A 21,116-nucleotide genomic window follows, 5' to 3' on the forward strand; every position below is an offset into this window, starting at 1 on the left:
CAGTAATTTCCCCCGGTGCGTGCTCACCTGATTCTTAGCGGGCTAGCTCGGTGTGCTGGGTTCTTCCACTTTTTCTCTACAACTATCTGCTTCCTTTGGCGAAGATGGTCACAGTGGTATCCTTAGAACATTCATGATGGCACCGCGAATTCACATTCAAGTCAATCAACAATCAGGGAGAAATTGTACGTCGTCGGATTATGCAGAGGTACTCTCAGCAAACAGCAGCCATGTCATCACGGACGGTCACCTTGACGGCAATGTCATTGTATCGATGCCAGACAATGAGACTGCCAGTTCATCGCAACAGTTACTCGTCGAAGTGACCTTTGAAGGTAAATGTCCCATTGAAGAAATTCTTCTCTGGCTTTAACCCGCTATACCAGGTCATCTATCAACAGCAGTCAATCTGAATGTCTCAACGCAGCTGCTGCGACTCGCAAAGAATATCACAGTAAAATGACCTTGCGCCCTTCTCGAGAAGATCTTTGTATTAACTTAGTTCAGCTCCTCCGAGCATCCGATGTGCGCGAACTGGCACAGCAAAACACTGCCAACACTTCACGGACCCTCCTACACCCCTTCCACTTCAACATCCCCCGATCCGCCAACTCCGTCTCGTCCGACGAATATGACACTACTCTCCTACCCCCATCTCTCTCCTTCAAACCCGTGCCAGTCTACAACTCCAACGATCTTATACTGCGCGGGCAAGGCCGCATAGAATACTTTCTCAAAGCCCGACTCTTCGACCACGAAGAATGCATCGCCGAGACTGAAGCGCCAGTAACGTTTGCACCGGCTCGAGAATGTGCCCCTCCCATTTGTATTCCCGACTTTCCTGGCGAATATACCCTCGCATCATCACGAAGTGTTCGCGATAGATTACATCGCCGCGATCTATACTATCTATCTGTGCAGACGAAGGAACCTGCCCCGCTGTACCTAAATAATTCGGGAATGGTGTCTACGGTAGTTCCACTAAAATGGCACTATCGCTGTCCAGATCCATCGCAACAACATGCAGATGCCCCCGGGATATATGCCAGCATTCAGACGTCTCTTCGCGCGACGACATTTGTTTCTGTGTCTCCGCAAGATCGACTCCCATTAGAGGGGGACGCCAACAAGTTGCTGGATTTCAAGCTTGTTGCGAATACGACGGGGACGGGTTGTACACAGGTGCGGAAGTTGCGCATCGCATCGTGGGAGGACTGCGGTCTTAACAAGCAGGGTACGTTATGCGCTCTCGGTGACTTTTATCACTCCTGACTTTGTATGATATAACAGACCAACCGACAACATACCAAGCAACTACCCCCCTGATCCTCAACTTCGACACGCCCGATTACCTCCCTCCTACCTTTACTCATCCGTACATCTCCCGACGGTACAGCCTCTCCATCTTCATTTCGGCCGATGTCGATAACTCGAGGAGTGCGAATTTGCGACTGCGGGTTCCCGTGCAGGCGTCGTATGACAAGGGCGAGTGTCCGACAGAGTGTATGGATGAGCCATTCCCATTATATCCTGAAATACTTCCGCCCTATATCAAGTGAGGGTCAGGCGTACATTTTCGACTTAATTTATAATCACACCGATAATGAGTTTAATATCATACTCGGCCGATGGAATTGGGTTGCACTGGTATACCGGAGTTTGCTGGCCCTCGTGCATTGACTGCAGATATAGTGTGTAGCTCATTAGACTAGCAGAGGAATCCAGGGTAGAAACATCCGGATACCAGCAACAATGGACGAATAGCACTGTTTTCCTATGCACGAAGCATGTGTTGTAGGGTGATTCCGGAATCAACAACTGGCCCTACGGCTAATCGGCAAATCGGTAGCCATTTCACCATCGCATCGCTCAGCCCTATGCGGTGCCAGAAGCGGGGTAAGTGATTGATTGGGTGTATTCCCCTTGACCCCTGTCGGGATTAATTTCGGGGCTTCCACGGAGTAATGATGCATGTCCTTATCAGCCACTCATAATGGGCGCGTCAGGGTCTGTTGACTTTGTCCGTCACGATGCATGAGACGCAAAAGCAGTTACGAAACCTCTACTAAGACACCCGTCATATTATGAACCATGCAGGAAGCAAGCCATGTGAAACCCGTACATATTTCGAAAATCATCTTACACATATCTCACATACTATCACATCATAACACATACAAAGTCTCATCCCAAATACAGACATGTAATCTACAACGACAGCACCAACTCCCTCAACTTCTCGAAATCAGGAAGCCCCAATCCCGTCACCGGATCCCATCCGACCGTGGCATTCCAATGCGCCCACGGGATAATGCCCGCGCCCGCAACAGCCTCATCACTCTGCGGATCAATGCCATTGCACCCGATCGACTGTCCCGCCGTGACATCCGTCAGCGCCCTGTACCCCTTGCTGTACAGCAGGGGATTCAAGAAACCCAGCGTGGACTTGCCCGCCCGCAGCCGAGCATCGTTCAACATGCCCACTAGCGCAGAGAACAGAGGACATGCGGCGGAAGTACCGCCGGAGCCGTAGCGGGCGCCGTAGAAGATAACCTCATAACTATATCACATTAGCCCCTATTCGTAACATTCTCAGGTGGGGAGTTTGGCTTACGAAGGCTCAAAGCTATGGGCCGAAACATCGGGAAATCCGCGACCGCTAAAGTTAGCGAATTGTGAGTAATACTGCTTCGTCTCGTTGGTGATGTGGTGCGCCAGGTAGTTTTGCACAGCTTCCTTCTGGAACCAGGCTCGCTCAAAGTAGTTGCTGAAACCGCCGGAACTGGCTTCCCAGGCGATTTCGGGCGCGTAAGACATGGTGCCTCCTACGGCGGTCACGTAGGGACAGGTGGCGGGGAAGATGGGGTTGAATTGGGTGCTGTTGGTGCCGTCGGTGGTGCGGCAGCCAGATCCAATTCCTGTGCTGCTGTTAGCAAGTATGCTTTAGTGGACGATGATGGTGAGGAGTATACCTTCGTCACCGGATGACTCCAGGACGCTGATGCCGCGCAGGCCGACGAGTCCGATCAGGTTGCAGACTCGCTTGGCGTAGTATTCTGGAACGGTCTGGGTCGGTTAGTATGTAGCTATTTGGGGACGATGTATGGTATTACCTGTTCGTCGTCGCCGTAGGAGTTGGAAATCACTTGGGGCAGGGCCGAGTTGGGCTTGGTGAGGAGGTACTCGTAGTATTGGAGGTAAGGCTCATTCTCGTTATCGGCGGCACTCGGCTCATCGGGGTCGGGAATGAAAGGACTACATAATTAGCATCGACTAGATTCATGTCTAAGGAACAATGCTCACGGTTCGCCAGAAGTGATAAACTCCGTCACTGGCAAGGGATGGCCCACGCCGACGAGCAGTTCCACATCGAGATCAGCCTCGGTCAGGGAAGCCGTCGTTTGATTCTGATCATTGACGCCGCCGTTGATCAGCTCCACGGAAAAGTTCTGAGACGGCAAGTTGAACAGTCTCTCGAACTTGGCAAGATCGGAATACGAGGCGGACTCGTTCAGGAAGCTGGCGAATCCCAGCTTGCTTCCTGACGAGGCGCTGGGAGTGTAATTGCCAAAGTTGTACATCTCCTTCAGGCAGGACAACGTGATAAGATCGGCGCAGGACGAGCTGTTAGAGCGTTTGGCCACATGGCTGTCAATCTTTTGCGCCCGTTGGTTTAGACCAGCGCTGGTCTTTTCTTTCCCGAAGAAAGTCGTCGGGGAGATGAGGTCGATCGAGTCGACCAGATCATGGGGAATGGAGTACTCCGTTGTGCGCAGTCTTTGAGAAGAGCCGCTTTGGTAGTAAGCAAAGGTGGTGTTGAGAAGCTTGTTGACCTTGTCGACAGTGGTCGCAAAGTTCACCAAGCTGCCCTGTCGGGCGATATGTGTAATGTTGGCGCTGCGCAACCAGCTGATCACGGCCTTGTCGCTGGCCACTGGGAACAGCGTGTCGACATCCTCCTGATCCAGCCACTGGCCGTACTGCGACTCACCAGGTGTGGACAAGTCCTTCAGCTTGGATTCAAGCTGATCGAGGTTCTTCCGTGCCAGCGCGATCGACAGGCTTATCTGGTGGTCGGAGCCAGCATCTTCGAGATGGTGCCAGCCCGAGGGGACCGCGGCGAGCTTTTCATGAACAACCGCGTTGGTCGATGCGGCCAGAGAGCACAGCAGTGCTGTGTAAAGACCGGAGGAACGCATGCTGGAGAAATTAAGAGGGACAACAGACGAAGAGTTCGAATTGACCGCTAGGCCGGCGAGACGGACATTATAACTTTTCCAAGTCAGACAGAAGGGACGGGGGACTGGCCGCCCTTGCTTATCGGACGAGACAATGGCATCATTGCATGTCTCCAACTGCTAGCCGACTGGGTCAGTTCGGACCGGCCGGTACTGAAGAAAAGCTGATTTGTCGAGGGAATACTGCAAATGCACCCCAGAGCGACTGGCGTCGGCTGTTGTGATAAGCAATGGGTCTCCAACCCTGATTCCCACCCGGAGTCCGACGGTGATCGCCGGGATTGAGTTGTTGCAACATGTTGCATGTAAACCACGCCATGCTGCGATTGATCTTGTAAGACAAATAAATTGACAATGACTCAAACCCATTTAAAAGCACTGCTCTCGCCTTTTCATGTCTTTCAGAGTATTTCCGACGCCTGATAAAACTGCCGTGGCTGAGGAATACCTTCGTTGTTTTCTTCTTCTAAGCGATGGCCCTAAATTAGCGCCGGCGAACAAGCATCGGTGCCTCCAGATCATCCACTTCTAATGCCCGCTACTGTACCGTCGCGTCCAATAGTCGCTCTCTGGGACCGTGGGTCTGAACTCAGGTTACCAGCGGACAATTCTCGCGGCTTCTCTCGGCTGAGTCCCTCTTCCCCAACGATCCCTTGAGCTTACCGCTGTCGATGGCCTTCGCTCAACGTGGGGTGTCCAATCTATCGTCGGAAATTGCCGATACCAACCCACATGCGCAGAACATTGAGTAAAACAAGACCGTAATATGAGTTGTCTTCATGTTTTGCCAGAAGCTGCCAACTTCCCCAATATTGCCTTATCACTTATTGATGCCACACCCAGGCTGCTCAGAAACAGAAAGTCAATTTCATTCACTACCTAGATAAGCACACCCTCACAATCATGATACTACCGCGTAAAGTCCACCCTTAGTCTCTTCAGACAGGCCTCAACAACCCGTCGTCCCCTAAGAAGGATAGCAATAAATGCTCCCGCTTATCGTACCAAAATTCTGGAAGAACCGGCTGTTCTCATAGCAGTCACTCCGGTATCCCACCGTGTCGTAGTTTCCGGTGCATGTCGTGCTTCTACAGGAGATGATCGGTCAGCTAGATAGGTCACGTCTATTTCGGAATCGGGAGCCATACCCATACTGGCGACAGCCGACCGCAACATTAAACTGGGTTGACCTGTTCCTCTTGTGTCAGAGTGGGCTCTGTTTCAATGATGGTCGGTACTATAATATATACCCAGTTTGGTTCAAGGGGATGCAGGATTCGGAGTAGATGGGTCTTGCGTCTACAGTGCAGACGCGGAATTCGCTCGTGGTGCCCTAGCAGTATTCCAGTCAGATCATACAATTCACTGATTCATTGTGAAGAATAGTATTCGGAAAGTATACATACGATTTGGGTCTTGTTCTGCGCCATCACCGCAGTGATCATCGTGAACATAATAGCCTTGGCGGAAACCATGATGCCGTTCACTGTGTCGGAGATAGAAGGATTAGATTCAGATTATTGTGGAGACTTGACTTTCGATGCTGAAGGTCTTTGAAGGTTAAAGAGGTTTATAACAACTGCTGTCAGAGCTAGGCTTGTCCTCGAGGCATCTCAGTACAGTACATTCCAATGATAGGCGCTATCAAGTCTTTAAGTTACTGGAATGTCCCCGATACAACAATGCCATTGTTATGCTCCAGTGCAGACCGTTGAGGCACATTCCTCTAGTTTCAATATACGATGGCTATTAAGCGTTGAATATGAATAGCTATGGGACTCTAATTTCTCGGGGTTACCCTGCGTTGTGTGGAGCCATTGGTGGATATGGCGCCGAAGAATGCTGGGCTCTGGCGACTTGCTGTCCAGCAATTCAAGTTCCGTAGCTGATATGAAGAATTTGAACCTCGCCGGAGTGATTCCAATCTTCTTCAGGGAGATTTATTGTAGGAAGCCTTAATCGTACTTTTAGTATGCACTCAAGACCACGAGATTGTATGTAAGTGGCGGGATCTGTGTCGACTGCACTACAGGTGAATAAAGGTGTTGCAGAAGATATTACCATAGTTTAAGATATGCACATGCTTAGGAATGCAGGCCTAATCGCAATTACATTCTGAATATGGACGTCGGTCAATCGGCAACTCCCAATGCATTCCAGCTACCTTTCATGGTCCAAGGTTTGGCGAACCTGGGGAAAGAATGGCCAGGGTCTTAGCCCTTCGAGGTTCTAGACACAGAGCAAGGTAGAATATGCTATATGCGACTCTTGTTGATTAACATTGCAGTTACCTCCTTGGGGCCTGTCAAACTTGGACCAAGTGGAAAGGCGCTGCTACACACAGGGGACTATCGATAATTGGCGGGAACAACTGCAGATAAATTATGTGCCTCTACTAATAGCATTTGAGATGTATGTCATTTGTTTAGTTGTCTAGACATCAACATAAAACAGCTGCCTAGATGTAAGATCTCATGTGCCTCTGCTCCCCCATACTCTCCCCTTACACCCCTACGACAACTGGACGCCACTCGGGAGGCCAAATACCTGGCCATCCCTCTCATCCAGACACGACTTCATTTGCACCGGTCCCTCCGTCAAGCAACTATCTGCCTTTGCATTCTTTAAATTCCCCGTGACAGCATACGTCCATTTCTGGCCGTCGTCATCAGTGCTGTCACATGCTTGAAGCTTCACTGAAACTCCAACGGCAGTCAAACATTGTGTCGTCTTTGATACTGGACTAATGACTCCTGACGATGCCACCCGCCAGATCTGGGAGTCCTCTCCATTGCATGACTGAAATGTGACTGAAGAATTTGAGGTAGCGGCCAGACAGTTGCCCGATGCTGTGTTGAAAATGAGTCCGGTTGGGACTACCGAAGAACATTCGTCTGGCAGACTGAGCCGGAAGACTGCTGTTGCGTGGCTGGCTAATTCAGCCTTTATAAGGTTGCCGACCTTCTGGGTATCGCCATTCCAGAGATCTTCGGCAGTATATGTACAGCCAGTGTCGACCAGACCCAGCCATTGCACTGGAATTTCCTTCGTCACAGTTGCGTTACCTTTATTAAGCACAGTCAGCAGTCTATCGCCGTTCGCCAGACTACGGGTCAATATATCCAGGGTGTCGTCGCGACTCGCCAACGTGGCCTGCTGGGCCAGGGGATCTTGATCCACCGCAATCAATGCTTCATTCGTCAGAAAGGCAATTTCATCCTTTGAGAGCGCGGGTATGTAGGCGCTTATAATGAGAGGAGCCGAGAAAGAAGCCCACAGTGCGAAATGCGACCGCTTTTCATTCGCCGTAAGGCCCGGATGATCCGGAATTAGAAAGTCGGGGTCGTTGAAGTACCCCGGTTGCTGGTAGCGTGCAAGAAGGGTGTTGTAGTTGTAATTGTTTATGATGCTATCCCATGCGCTACCTGCTCCACTGTACACCAGGATATCAGTTGAATGGCGTGCTAGCTCCCCGTATATCGGAACCCAATCCATCACAGTATACCAGTCTGTGTTGTTGTCTGTACCCGCAAAGTATGCTGGGGCTGACTCGGAGAAGATCAGTGGGTGCTGCATATTGCTGAGAACTTGGTGCCAGTGTCCGTAGCGTTGCTTGTATTCCTCCTCAAGCGTCCTGCCTTGGGTTGCATAGACATTGCAGCCGTCAAGCTTGAGATAGTCGATTCCCCAGGAAGCAAATGTGTTGGCATCCTGCTCCTCATGATTGTAGGATCCAGGGTATCCGCCACAGGTCATGTTACCCGAATCTTCGTAGATGCCGAAATGGAAGCCCTTGGCTTTGACATAGCTCGCTAGCCAAGGTAGGCCGTGGGGAAACTTTGTTGTGTTCCACTGTAGGGATCCATTGTCGGATCGCTGATAGGCCATCCAGCAGTCATCCAGGTTGATGCGATTGTACCCTGCGTCCCGCAGACCGTTAGCAGCCATTGCATCGGCAGTCTCGGTGAACAAAGTCTCGTTGAGGTCGCACATGAAGCGGGCCCAATTGTTGAATCCCATGGGTGGTGTTAACAAGAGGCTGGAGCGCTCGATGGAGCTGTATGCTTGCCAAGGAAGCATTGCAGCCAGTGTGGCAGCCACCAATATGCTTTTGGTTCCTTTTTTCATGATGTTCACTAATTTTTGTGTCATTATACACCCCTTTCAATCAGTGTCGTGAAGATAAATGTCACGTCCAGGTGAAGTTTGGTGACAGCAATTAAGTTACAAAAGCAACGGACTCTTCAGCAGGCCATCCCTTGCAGCAGATTGTCTGACGGCCCTGGTCTTCCCCGCTCGAGCAATCAGAGTACTAGTGGTTGACACCTGCAGCCAAACCCTGGCGGCTGCCTGCATTGATGCCACGGTGCCATTGGAGCTGCAGCTCGCGGAGTCCGAGTCCAACCATCTGTCTTCGCTTATCTTCCCCGCAGCACCGGCCGAGGAGTTGGCTCGCTTTGCTTGAAGCGTGATGGCCGGGTGAACGAATGAAGCGATTATTTCCGTCCTGTGGTGACATTGGAATCATAGCGTGTACGTTACATCTATCGGTGATTTCGTTTGTTCTTGGTGTCAGGTCAGCTACTGTGAATGTCTCGGTCTGATTGACCCTAGGTAAGTGTCTGCACACAACTTGATACGATTGCAATAACCGAGGCCACATACCGGTAGAAACAGGGGTATGGGCGTTCAAAACATCTTTCTTTCTCAGCACTGCATGGATTATCAAGTCTCCGGCTACAGCTCACTGTGGGAACTGCCTATGGTCGTCTTCCATCTAGGTCTCGCCTCCCCGGGCTCCGTATCAATAGGGACCACCTTCCACGGTCGCCTATAGAGTCTTTTCTTTCTTCATGCTGTTCGCATCTCAGCCCGGCTAATTTCATCTTGAAAAATGCATGTGCATGCCCTGAATGTCTGTCCAACCAGTCATGCTCGGATAATTGTTCGGATAAAGATTGATCGCATCTCTGTATTCCGGAAATGTGTTTCACTTTCCATTGGAAGCTGAACTCGCTCAGCTCGCCAGGCCAGGCCAGTCCAGCCTCGTTTCTTCATCATCGCATCCCTGATATCAGGGGGATCATCGCACCGTGTGTTGGAGACAATTTGGAGGCTGTCTCGGAAGCAATCCGACCGGCATTCTTAGCTTGCTGCAGAGTGAGCCAGTGCCTGGTGTAGTTGTATTATGGTAAGACAACTACTATAATCTTTCGAATTCAGCCCTCGCTGACCTCGACCATAAGCATCTGACGCAACTGGAATCACCGCATAGCCTGTGTTTAGCCCCCTCCCTTCGCCCCTACCCCTAACAAAATAGAAGAAGTAGCAACCGTTATGCACGTAAAAAATGCATTCTGCATAAGCTGACTATCATCAACTCCGATATCATGCAAACACAGCCTCGTCTCTTTCAGCCGCTTGTCTCAGCAAGCAAGACAGATCGCTGTCATCGATCGACATCCCACCCCACCACGGAGATATTACTCTGTATGGCGATGTCAATATTAGGGGAAGCTGATCGGTTGGGGAAAAGTGGCCAAACGTCAATAGCGTCACTGTTTCAGTATGGCAAGATAACCTTGGCATAGTGGAACCCTCCCTTGCCGTCAACCAAAATACTGTGTGGCTCATGATGATTCCATATTTCAGGAACAATTAGACCACTGTGGCGGTGTTCAGCCTTACCTACTCCGTACAACGTATATCTCCGTTGGCTATTGATCATCGTCCATCTCGAGGATCTGTTTAAGGTTATTGACTGGAAGAGGCAAACATGGGGGAAGATCATCTGAAACATCGGGACGATCAACGGCCAAGGCCAGAAATAGAAGCCGGTAGATCCGTTGACCTCCTGACGAAGGATTCCACGGTACTGTATGAGTTGCAGATGCAGTAACTTTTTCAAAAGAACTTTTACTTGACTCTTTACTGCAGTTACCAGCCGGCTATATCATGGTTAATGCCTACCCCTCCGCAGTTGCATAAGAGTAAACCCGGGGAATCCGGCACAACGCGCGGGACTCCAAGACATGTCTCACATAGTGCCGACGATCGATAGCCCAGAGCGACAGCAATCTCCATCAGGAACCCACCAGTCTCATCTTTGAGTCTGCAGATGACTTCACTTGTCCCCGATGTGGACCTAACCTCCTCTCCCTGAAGGGTACATAAAGGCTGCTAAACACCCCCAATCTTGCCATTAATCACAACCACAAACCATCAAAACAATCATCTTCTGTGAATCATCACATTCAATCCCACTCTCCAACCCAAAATGAAGTTCTCCATCGTTGCTCTTGCCGGCCTTGCCAGCGCCGTCTCTGCCGCTTCTCTCCCCGCGCGCTTCTCCCTCATCGCCGACGACAACACCCCCGTCCTCACTGATGGCCGTATGCTTTCCTTCCCATCTGGATCCCCATCCACCATTATACTAACAAGATGACAGAGTACGTCTACATCGGCAACGACACCTCCAAGAGCACCTCCAAGCTGATCCGTAAGCCAACCCCCTTTCCTTCACCAAACCTCATCTCACTGACAAATGAAATAACCAGTCTCCGGCGGTGCCAACGGTGGTGGTCTGACCTACCTCGCCAAGGGCGCCGTCCCTACCGCCTGGCAAAACCTGTACATCATCGAGAACAGCGTCTCGCCCATCTCCTTCACCCAGCCTCACTCCGGCGCTGTTCCCGACAACGCCAACACCACTGGCTTCGGCGTCAACGAGGAGGGTTACCTGACTCAGGGCGGTAGGGCCTGGTTCGCTGTTGATGGCTACGGCGATGTCCCTTCCAAGGAGGTCTACTGGTACGGTGCTCACAGCTCGGAGTACATGGCTGCCAACCTCAAGGTTCAGGAGTGCACTACCGAGGAGTGCTAAATGGTTTAATACCATGGCACACACACTTTGATTTGTAAATGTTGAGTGGGTATATCGGGGATGGATCATATGAATATAGTTAGTGTATAATATAAATTCCTCGTCACTGGATTTTCTTTCCTTTGCCATGAAGTCGTAGTGTAGATTGTTGAGGATCAATAATGGGGCATCGGGATGTGGACCACGAAAAGGGGGAAATTCTCCAATTCGCCAAGCATACCGGATCAATGGGAAGTTTATATATAGTGAAAGGAATGTTACTTCGTTACTATTTCACATAACATTATGTCTCATGAACTTGTCTCCAGGTATCATCTTCATAACCATAATTGCTTTTCTGCTCATAGACTATATTACATATTATACACATTATGACTGGTATACAGGGTATAGGATAACTCATCATAAAAGTGGTAGTAGCATCACCCCACGACTGCCTTCAACTTCGCCCCTCCTGTCGTCGTCTCCAACCACACCTTCATCTTGCGCGATGCCGCCTCCATATGGGTCAAATCTGGACTGCGCTCGAACGCGTGCGGCGCCTCAACAGCCACATCCGAGAACAACAACGCCAGCGGTGACGACTTCCAGATAAACTGGTTCCGCGTCCGGGCTATCGTCGTGATGAGGAAAACGAGGGTCAAGACCATCAGTGCAATGGGTAGAATCATCCACGGCCACTTGACGTGCACGAATGACTCGACAGTCCAGGTCGTGCCGTTGACGGACGCCTTGCAGACGGCGTTGCGCGCATGGGTTGTCAATGCGCCCGCGAGTGATTGGAACATCGAGTTGATGTCCGTGTAATTGCCCTCTACGCCGTATACGGCACGCATAGTGTCAGATGACCAGTCGGGCCGGTTGCTGACGAAGAGTGAGCCCTTGCCTTTTAGCAAGGGAGTCAGAGAGTTGTACATGGCTAGCCGGCTGAGCCAGCTAACGTTGTAGGTGCAGTCTGTGCGGTCGGGGTGTTTGGTGTCGTTCACATAGCATGTTTCCGGTGTAAGAGAGATGTCGCTGGTCGCTGATGTGGAGGAGTAGTTTGAGGATGAGGCTGTAGATACCAGGGTTTCGTTGTAGCGGCCTTTTTGGACCGAGGCTTCGTAGGTCTTGACGCAGAAATAGAGGGCGCATTCGGTGGCGCTGATTTGTGGTGGCACACCGTAGCCGGCAGCGCTGATGGCGGTGAAGTTCAGTATCACCGGTAGGTTTTCGGTGTCGAGTTTGACGAGGTTCAGGCCGTTGGTAGCGTTCATCAGATACATCATGCTCCAGGAGGTCTCAAAGCTGAATCCATTGGGTAGGGTGTAATTGTAATTGGCCATGGTACTAACAACCGATGTTTTATGCAGGGTGAGGCTGTCGGTGATGTTGGCGCAGCGACTGCAAAATCCGAGCGATTGATAAGGGGTGAAAGTGCAATTCCCCGTGGGACATGTCATGGTAACCGTGTTGCTGTCAGGACCTTCACTCTGAAAAATACCGGTGTAGATGGCCCCGGTTGTGGATAGAGGAACCTTGTTCATACCCGGCCCGGCGCCTTCGCCATAGTCGACGTAGCTGCTTGTATTGCAGACTTGAATGGCGGAATGATCGGGCGAGTGGACGGGCTGCGATGTGATGTTGATGACTTGCTGCACGAACGGCGCAATGGCCGCAGCAACCACCATTGTAAAGCATCCGATAGATACCAAGTGACTATTTATCTGTTAAGATTATATGTCGGGCATAATTAGTACTGGTGAGAGACACATACCGAGGTAGAAAGCGGAACAGAACAAAGGTGGCGCTGAAAGCTCCGCGACTGGCCGCGTCCAGTAGTGACAGGTCGCTCAGTTGGTTTCGCTGGTTGAACCAGGACCATTTCAACTGCGACAGTCCCTCGGTAATTGGGAAGATCATGGCCGCTTTCATTAGGGTCACCAGCACGGAAATCACAGCATTGAGAGTGATGCCATATGGCCAGTCCGGCATTGGCCGGTTATCATAGTTGTAGAGGACGATGATGATGGCGACCAGAGCCGCCACGGCAATGACACAGCTCACAATCTCCCAGGTCCAGCCTGACAACCAGAATTTCGAGGTCTGATTCTGCAGGAGCAATGGTCTGGAGGTCGATAACGGGCGGGTCGAGGGTTCCTTTGGGTCCTCGAGATTGCGGTACCCCAAATCGTACTCATCCTTGAGGGCCTTCATGATGACTGCTGGCCGGTTGGGGGAGCTGTAAGGCACATCCGGTCTTTGTAGGAGGCGATGGAGATTTCTCTCTCCATGCCAGGGAGAAGAAGATCTGATCAAGATCTGCGTGATACTCCATCTGGGCGACGATGACTCCCCATTGAGGCAATCCCCGTGGGATCTTGGCAGCCCCAATACAAGCTGAAAAGGAAAGCGGTGAGGTCATTTTGAAGGACTGTGAGACATCTCTTAGCCACATATGGCTTAATTCCAGGGGTCAACAAGCCCTATCCGGGTAACTGATCGCCCAAAAGACCCCTGATTGGCCAATAAACACCCGGCAGGGCGGACATTTCCTTGTTTGGTAAAACCGCCACAAACGGTCAGCCTCTCCAACGCTTATCTTTCCCGCATCTTCCTTCAAAGCCGAAAGATTAACTGACTCGATTGATACTAAGGCGCAGTCTTCAGTCGCGCGAGAAGAAGATCGACGTGGAATTGGGTGGCAATGTCTCACTCGAGCGCAAAATCTTTTTTCACAGACCTTCATATTGGTGTCAAAGGTAATACCATCAGCGGTGCCAGTTCTTTTGTTCACCTAGCTTATAGCACACAGTGCAAGCAAGCCAATGAACAATTGCCAGCTGGAAAGCCGTAGAATGCGAAGCTTGTATACTGAGAGCATCGAACAAAGTCGCGAGTTGTCTCTGCAGATTAAGACTAGGTCGATCTTCGACGGGAGACGGTTGTGGCTGATCCACAGTCCAAATTCTCGCTGCAGTAAACCAATTTTTGGTCGGACGGCACATGTCATACTGGAATGACCTGCCATTAGGGGTCAACACATACACTATGCAGACGGGCGTTGAATCAAACAGTCTATGTCTTGGTCAAACTCCCGCCACCACAGCCACACACTACTGACACTGTATAGTTGCTCTAGCGTGGGTGCGCCTTCTCAATTACCCATCGTCTGGAATCTTTGGCAACCGTATGCCTGACTGGCTTGGGGAATACTCTTCATGTCCAGCACTATCGCTCTTAGACGTAGATATTGGAGGTAGAGAGGGGACACATGTCAGCCTCTGCAGATGCTTGCATGGGCTCGCATAATGACTTGCATCATGTTCACCAGCATGCATTTCCGCTTGACTCCGCTCTATGTGTATGTTTCAGCTCGAAGTGGTGTGGTGTTGAGAACATAATTATGAAATATGTTCTGGTAATTCTTGTGTAGATATTAGCAGTTCTCTCGGGGTGTTTAGAGAATTCGTTGTGCGGAAATCAGATCCAGCTGGAACTGGAAGACAGAACAGAGAAATTGTTGCGTGATTGAACAAGAATGATTGTTTCTGAGTTTTCATCATTCCACAGCTCCGGGTTGCGTGGAATGGTTCGGACTGAAGCATTGTCCACGGATAAGATTAGGCACCAGAATAAAGCTTAGCATCCGGCCAAAAAGCTTGTCGGGCGGGAGGCAGACATCGGAGTGGCTGAACGGCCGTTGTAATGGGGCAGAAGCAATATAGAAGGGTGGCCGTCAGGCTTAATTGCCATTCTAGAACTTGAGCTAGATTCTGGCAACTCTGGTACGCCTGAGACAAGGCGGCACTGGACCACATGGCAGAGATGCTACCCTTTGCTTGCCGTAAAAGTTTCTCTGCTATTGGATGTCGGGCCACACTGAACATCTGCAGCAGCGAGGCAGGATCTTTGATCGATCTGTTACTTCCGATTTTTGCGCCGCATCAGCTCCTTGAGGGTGGGCGATATTTCTAACTGGGGGGACTATCGATTAGGAGCACTCCGCCTGATAACACTCGTAGAGAAGCTGAAAGGATCGCCAGGATTGCGAGTCCCAACGCGTAACACAACATAAAGCATCATATACTTTGTACTATCCAGGTGCTATTCACTGGTATTAGTGTACGATGGCATACCTGCGGTCATGACGGGCGTCGCAAGTTGATTGTGCCGATCACACTATTCTTGAACACCAGATGGCTCAAAGCATCAGGGGGCTCCACTGTTTGCCAGATGGTGAGCCCACTCCTTGACGCTGCACTGACATTATTTGTGCAGAAATGTAAAAGGAAGTACAACCACCACTAGGTAATATTGGGATGAACTGAAAGGTACAATGTCGAATGGCATGTTTTCTTTTATTATTTAGATAGGACGATACCCTTTGGAGGAACCCTGAGGATCAAGGGTGTTAGACCAGGGGTACGAGCCCCTCCTAATTTGGTCCTCCTTTTGATCACATACAAATGATAGTAGTGGGTGGAAACAAAATGATACTTGCTCGATTGACAGTCTCTGAGTAAATTCAGATGCCTATTGAGGCACAGCCCAAAGAGGAATAGTCTCCTCTGGCGGATAAATAAATAAATACAAAAAAAACTGGTTGACGAGTCTAGTGAAATCTAATTGGCGAAAATAGTACACTAAGACAAGCTAGTTATGAGCGCTAGCCCCTATGGGGTAAGGTGTTATTCCAATCCTCATCCCAATCGAGCAAATTTCCCGGTCGGACTGCTGCCTGCCTGCCTGAGTCTTGATCTTTCTTCTTTCTCAGCCCTCCTCTCTGTATCCAGTATCCACCCACCACTCACCAGTCTTTCAGTTGCAAATCTCTTCCCATCATGATCTGAATCCTGTCGGGTCGCTGGCCGGATTGACCTCCCCAGCTTTTCTGACATGGCCATCTCTGCCAATCAGCACCACCTAAGGCGGAGGATCTCCTAGCTCTTGTCTCCTCCATTGACTGACTTACTATTTTTCTTCATCGTTCTGGACGAACTTGCCTCTTCCCTATCTAACGAACCAAATTGATGGACCTGAATAGTCCCAACTCCTAGCCTTCCCTAGTGCTTCTGCCATTGTACATTCCCCTCTCCACCAAGCATGCGCCTCCCTGTCCACACGATTAACCACTTTGGTCCTCGGGGATGAGATGGTCTACGTATGCCTCCCCTCTCGGACAACGGCAACCCGTCAGAGCCGTGAAAATTCGACTCCGCTAAGTTACGTATGTCCGGGCGGAGCCCTGACAGCAAGGACTCGTCGCAGGCGACGAAGCCATTCACAAATGGTTCGGCCACTAAAGGCAAACCGATCGGGCTAAGCTTCCTGGATGGAGACCTTTATCGGAACTCTTCTCTTTGCCTAGGCTGGCTGTCTGTCCCCTCGTTCAGCGCAAAAGCCCCCCCCTGCGGAGGCAGGGGAAAAAAAAATGTGAGCCTTTTGTACATAGCTCCGCATAGTCCGCGGGATCAATCTTAAATGGCGTCGATGGTGTCGTCTTAGCCCTTTCTGTCATCCTCTCTCCTCTTCCATCCTCTCCATTTTCTTCTTTTCTCCCTCAATCCGCCGCTCCTTGTAATTTTTGCCTACACCCATCCACCCCGACACTCGTTTTTTTTTGGGGGGTTTATCGCTCGCTCCTTGGCAACAATCCACGGCCAATTTTGCTCCATATCACTCAATTGCAGGTTGAAATACCGCTCGAATATTTAGAAACATAATGTTTGATGCTGTGATGAGCTGGTTCCGTCCTTCCGGACAGGAGGAGGTTCAGGAGGTGACTTGGGATCCCGTCACTCTCACCATGAACCAACCTCAGAGCCCGGCCGCCCCCACCATGGATGAGATCGTCACCGATCAGCCTGTACGTGCTTGGATGTTATTCTATGCTATAACGCCGCAGACGTGAGAACTAACAAGCACCACTTCAGTCCCTTGGTGAAGGAATGGAATTGCGCCTGCGTGGTGGTGACGGACCGGAAGATGCGTGAGTTATCGCCCCCGCAGTCCCATACGAGAATTGCCCCTATTTTATTTGAGTATTTCCATGTGCTGACTGCTTGGTTTCGCTCAGTTGCTGCTTCTGCTGCCACTGTTGCAGTTGCTGCGAAAAGTGCATCAGCGCCGAATAATTGCCTTCCATCCACTTCCTTCCCGAATATACCCTTTTCCTGCGACTCCTCGATCGACATATACACCCACCCTCGCCAGACCACATTCCTTATAATACCTGTGCCGGCTCGACGGACTCTAATCTCGCGCTCCTTAATTGCCCTTTCTCCTGTATAATACTTCCGTCACGACATATATCGCCAACAATAGATTACTTAGAAGAATGCGCAAAAAATTCAGTTGCATGTATGACAGTCCTCCTGTTCTTGCACCGTTAAATTCTTCCCGCACTCTTCAGTATCTACCTACGCGCACGTTGTATGCGGCGCGCGACAAGCCCATGCACCAGGAAGCTGCCACACGGCTTGATGGCACCAATTTGCACCTTCCTAGTAACAATAGTGGGAGAAAGCCCAGCGCGTGGCATTCAGACTTGGGATTGGCGGTACCTATAACTAGGGATAATCACCTAAAGATATGAACAGAGTCACTGGAGAGTGGCCATCATCACCTGGTTCAGCCTTCTCTCTTCCGCCTGGTAAACCGCAAATTGCCCTTCCCCCATCTCCTCGACGATCTAATGAATCTCGGCTATTAGAGCTTCGGCTTCCGAGCGCCTCGACGGTCCCTGTCCCCACAAGACTTAAACAATAAGCTGACGAGCATTGAGCGTCTGTGGGGAGGACAGCCCTAAATACAGCCGGGTATTTATCTATGTGCAGATTAGTCTCTTGGTCCGTTCTGTCTTTTTATACTTGTTAACTTTTACCAGGTGCTCTGCCAGCATGTGCAATAATACTGGATTTAATTTGTATGGGGTCTTGTCCACCAGTATCTAAATGGTCTGTTCCGCCTTGGGGAGGTTCAACTTATCCTGAAGAACATAAATCCCTTGCTATAATCAGTACCACTGCTGGTAATTGCTGGTATAGAGGCTGCCCGGCGGAGAAGTAGCAGCTTCTTCTTTATCTAATTTCTTTTGCAGGAGTCGTAAGAAGAGTATGAGCTTGGATTACTGGTCAGTGATACTGTCCTTGTCAATGGATAGCTGTGCCAGTTCAGTGTGTGTATAGCTGCCAAGGAAATTACGAGCGATCGAGTAGTCTATACTATCCCAGAAGGGACTAACGGGGACCAGTTCCTCCCACGGCGAATCCTTGAACATCTCCAACGTCACAAGCATCTCGGCGGTGAAATGGGAGGTTGGTGACTCTGCCGCCATGTTCATTGACGATGTGAAAAATCAAGTCGCTATCACCGTCAGCTTTCGATATTTTCTCCATCTGATTTTTCAGTCTGCCGGTTCGCTACTATTAAAACAGTATCCTGTCTAGCCTCTTCCAACGTGACTAATGGTCGCTCCTGTCTTGATCCTGGGACAAGGCGTCTGATTGGGGAGAAGCACTCCAGATCCTAGTTATTACTTTGATCTATCTGGCCCCAGGCCTTGTGTCTGCTCCACTAAGAGCCGTCCTGAAATCGGGCTTCTTTTTCTGACCGCCACCATGCAGTACAGTTACATCGTCTTGATTTTAGCGCGAAGCACCCATGCTTGCGAGCAACGCCGAGATCAGTATAACTTCTATCCACTATGAGACTGGGGTGAGGCTCACTTAGAGAACATCCGTTTAGATGACCTCTAGCCCAATTCGACATCTCTCGATCTCACGGGGTATATGATCGTTCTCTCAGTTGCTGTACAAAATTGATGATACACGATTCCAATATCTTGGATCCTGGTCGCCAGATCTTCGACTTTGACCAGGATCCCTTCCATTACTAGGATCTAGTGCGCTGCTAGTGTGCGCATAGGATCACTAGTGGGATTCTGGTTCTTTCATGACACCAGCCCAACACGAAATCTGTGACAGGAGACCGCCAGAGTGATCACCGCTCTCCAAGCCAATACTTTCCGTTAGACACGCTCTCACGACCATGCAGCACATTGCATAAGGAGTGACCTTCTGCCGTCGAACAAGCTAGATATGCCAAACGCGTCTATCAAGCTGCCAGCCGGTCAAGGGATAGCCCTCTATCGTACAAATAGAATCATGTGAGAAAAGCCGACTGTACCTGTCACAAAACATTCCACCTGCTAGCCTTGTAAGCACAGATCGCCTGTTGGACCTACATAACCCTGCAACCAACCGACCAATTGTATTGGGACATGTCAGAGACATCGATCGAGCCAATCCTTGTAGCATCACACTGGGACTCGCCAATAGAAGGCTGCATAGAGTTTTAGGTCATGGTAGCCAATCATAGTTAGGAACTTCAGGGAACGCTTGGACACGTTTGGAATTGCCATGCATCAAAGTTGTCATGACGCATCCTTTATCTTTCATCCACAAGAAGCTCTAGGGACACGTCAACCTCGATAGTAGATGCATCATCGTAGAAGACTCGCACAGGACCTTTGACCAACAGTCCGTCCTAGGCAGCATTTTGAGTAATTGAATTCTCAGTCGTAACATTGAATGTTTCTATACATCATGATCTCCAACTGTCTGCACACTGAAGTATGCCGTAGGGCTAAGCTACCTAAATGAAACAGAAAGGTAGATCTAGCGAAGACTACTGTAGGGCTGATGCTCTGACCTCAAGAAGGCCTGCTGCAGCTGTAGCTTGGTCAGAATCTGCGGTTTCGGCTGGCCCTTCTTACATGTCTTCCTTTAGCTATCTTGTGCTTGGCCAATTCATTTCGCTTTGTTAGATCTCCCTAGAATGCGTCTCGAAAGGGTTTCTTTGGATCCCACTGGAAATGAGCTTTTCCGATTGGAAAACTGTTCTTTTCAGCATAGGCTAAATCCACTATTAAGCGATTACCAGAATAATATATCTAACATCAATCGTTGTTATTGACAAATTTGGTAGTGTTCGGCGGCTTCTTCGACCCGTTCAAGACTAATTAATCTGTGCATGGTTCTGATCGCCGTCAGTTGCTGCCACCACACCGTGAAAATGCTTTTTTATACACTTGAAGTATTATAGAGGACACCACGAATAGCAGGCAACGGGGTGTTGCCTAAATTTATGAGAGACATGCTGTTAGACATGGTATTTTGAGTATTATGGGGATCAAATATTTACGGTACGACGTCATTTCGGCAAAGAAAAAAAAATGAAAGATATTTCTATTTCTCTAATGACAAAGCCCTTCAGGCATAAATATCAGATAAATTCAGGTTCTTTTGTGAAGCACAGCTTTTCCGAAAATGATGTCTACAATTGTGTCGTGTAACTCCGAGTAGCTCTTTTCTCCGCCCATTCCTATTCTACTTTCCAGGTACAAGTGAAACCTCGGCTCTAGTTCCTTGTGGTAAGTAGGGAGACAGCATATGCCGGCGTAGTATAGGATAAAACAAACGAATGTTGCAGAATTCGCAATGACTCATATGTATTCAGTGCTTGCCCAACATTCAGTCCTCGCCCTATATTTCATTACTCTATATCATTTGTCATGAATCCACCAACTGCAACTTGTCCTACATTACCTGGAACGCCCTTACTTGTTCAATGTGCACAAGGGTTTATGACCCAGGATGCGTTCTCGTGTCTGCCCCCAATATCACCAACCGATTCTGTCTTTCGTACTGAATGCGTCTATTTCTTTCATATATCCGATTTCATCAATTGCAGCAGGAACCCGACAAGAGATACTGATAAGTATTGGTTAATTCATGTAATGGTCGATAGTCGCGTCTCACAGAGCATATTGATCCTTATTCTGTGACCTTCCTGACCCGATGTCACAAACCTCGCAGTCTCCGCCATATGCCGTGTCGGCAATCAGCTTCCCGACCCTCTTCCGGCCCAGACTGATTGATAATGAGCTTTAAACAAGGAGTACCTTGGTGCCTGGGCCTTATCTCCCTCCGATGACAAGAGATCTCTGAACC

The 21,116-nt window shown here is 49.8% G+C and overlaps 7 protein-coding genes across 7 annotated transcripts; 3 read left to right on the forward strand and 4 right to left on the reverse strand.

The window, feature by feature from the left end:
* The first annotated feature begins 66 nt into the window (after positions 1 to 66).
* Positions 67 to 1,639, forward strand: BO79DRAFT_245063 (uncharacterized protein). Its single transcript, XM_025685438.1, has 4 exons — positions 67 to 335; positions 387 to 454; positions 508 to 1,234; positions 1,291 to 1,639. The coding sequence occupies exons 1-4, from the start codon at positions 134 to 136 to the stop codon at positions 1,557 to 1,559; spliced, it is 1,266 nt and encodes a 421-aa protein (XP_025540501.1). The 5' UTR covers positions 67 to 133; the 3' UTR covers positions 1,560 to 1,639.
* Positions 1,640 to 2,115: 476 nt separating this feature from the next.
* BO79DRAFT_208836 (S53 family peptidase) lies at positions 2,116 to 4,244 on the reverse strand. Its single transcript, XM_025682469.1, has 5 exons — positions 3,304 to 4,244; positions 3,114 to 3,255; positions 2,973 to 3,066; positions 2,615 to 2,918; positions 2,116 to 2,560 (listed from the first exon to the last, which is right to left on the reverse strand). Exons 1-5 carry the CDS (start codon positions 4,197 to 4,199, stop codon positions 2,209 to 2,211), a joined length of 1,788 nt encoding a protein of 595 aa, XP_025540502.1. The 5' UTR covers positions 4,200 to 4,244; the 3' UTR covers positions 2,116 to 2,208.
* A 961-nt stretch (positions 4,245 to 5,205) lies between these two features.
* Positions 5,206 to 5,713, reverse strand: BO79DRAFT_254419 (uncharacterized protein; the record flags this gene model as incomplete). Its single annotated transcript, XM_025686062.1, has 4 exons — positions 5,206 to 5,326; positions 5,387 to 5,428; positions 5,489 to 5,571; positions 5,645 to 5,713. The coding sequence occupies 4 exons, from the start codon at positions 5,711 to 5,713 to the stop codon at positions 5,206 to 5,208; spliced, it is 315 nt and encodes a 104-aa protein (XP_025540503.1).
* Positions 5,714 to 6,749: 1,036 nt separating this feature from the next.
* On the reverse strand, positions 6,750 to 8,366 carry aglA (putative alpha-galactosidase; the record flags this gene model as incomplete). Its single annotated transcript, XM_025683348.1, has 1 exon — positions 6,750 to 8,366. One exon carries the CDS (start codon positions 8,364 to 8,366, stop codon positions 6,750 to 6,752), a length of 1,617 nt encoding a protein of 538 aa, XP_025540504.1.
* Positions 8,367 to 10,407: 2,041 nt separating this feature from the next.
* BO79DRAFT_287166 (uncharacterized protein) lies at positions 10,408 to 11,181 on the forward strand. Its single transcript, XM_025688551.1, has 3 exons — positions 10,408 to 10,630; positions 10,687 to 10,737; positions 10,796 to 11,181. Exons 1-3 carry the CDS (start codon positions 10,516 to 10,518, stop codon positions 11,119 to 11,121), a joined length of 492 nt encoding a protein of 163 aa, XP_025540505.1. The 5' UTR covers positions 10,408 to 10,515; the 3' UTR covers positions 11,122 to 11,181.
* Positions 11,182 to 11,496: 315 nt separating this feature from the next.
* Positions 11,497 to 13,558, reverse strand: BO79DRAFT_264205 (DUF3176 domain-containing protein). Its single transcript, XM_025686761.1, has 2 exons — positions 12,878 to 13,558; positions 11,497 to 12,819 (listed from the first exon to the last, which is right to left on the reverse strand). Exons 1-2 carry the CDS (start codon positions 13,315 to 13,317, stop codon positions 11,544 to 11,546), a joined length of 1,716 nt encoding a protein of 571 aa, XP_025540506.1. The 5' UTR covers positions 13,318 to 13,558; the 3' UTR covers positions 11,497 to 11,543.
* A 3,267-nt stretch (positions 13,559 to 16,825) lies between these two features.
* Positions 16,826 to 17,096, forward strand: BO79DRAFT_254423 (uncharacterized protein; the record flags this gene model as incomplete). Its single annotated transcript, XM_025686063.1, has 2 exons — positions 16,826 to 16,969; positions 17,037 to 17,096. The coding sequence occupies 2 exons, from the start codon at positions 16,826 to 16,828 to the stop codon at positions 17,094 to 17,096; spliced, it is 204 nt and encodes a 67-aa protein (XP_025540507.1).
* Between the last annotated feature and the right edge of the window lie 4,020 nt (positions 17,097 to 21,116).

The sequence above is a fragment of the Aspergillus costaricaensis genome, assembly GCF_003184835.1.
Source record: "Aspergillus costaricaensis CBS 115574 unplaced genomic scaffold BO79scaffold_13, whole genome shotgun sequence".
NCBI lineage: Eukaryota > Fungi > Ascomycota > Eurotiomycetes > Eurotiales > Aspergillaceae > Aspergillus > Aspergillus costaricensis.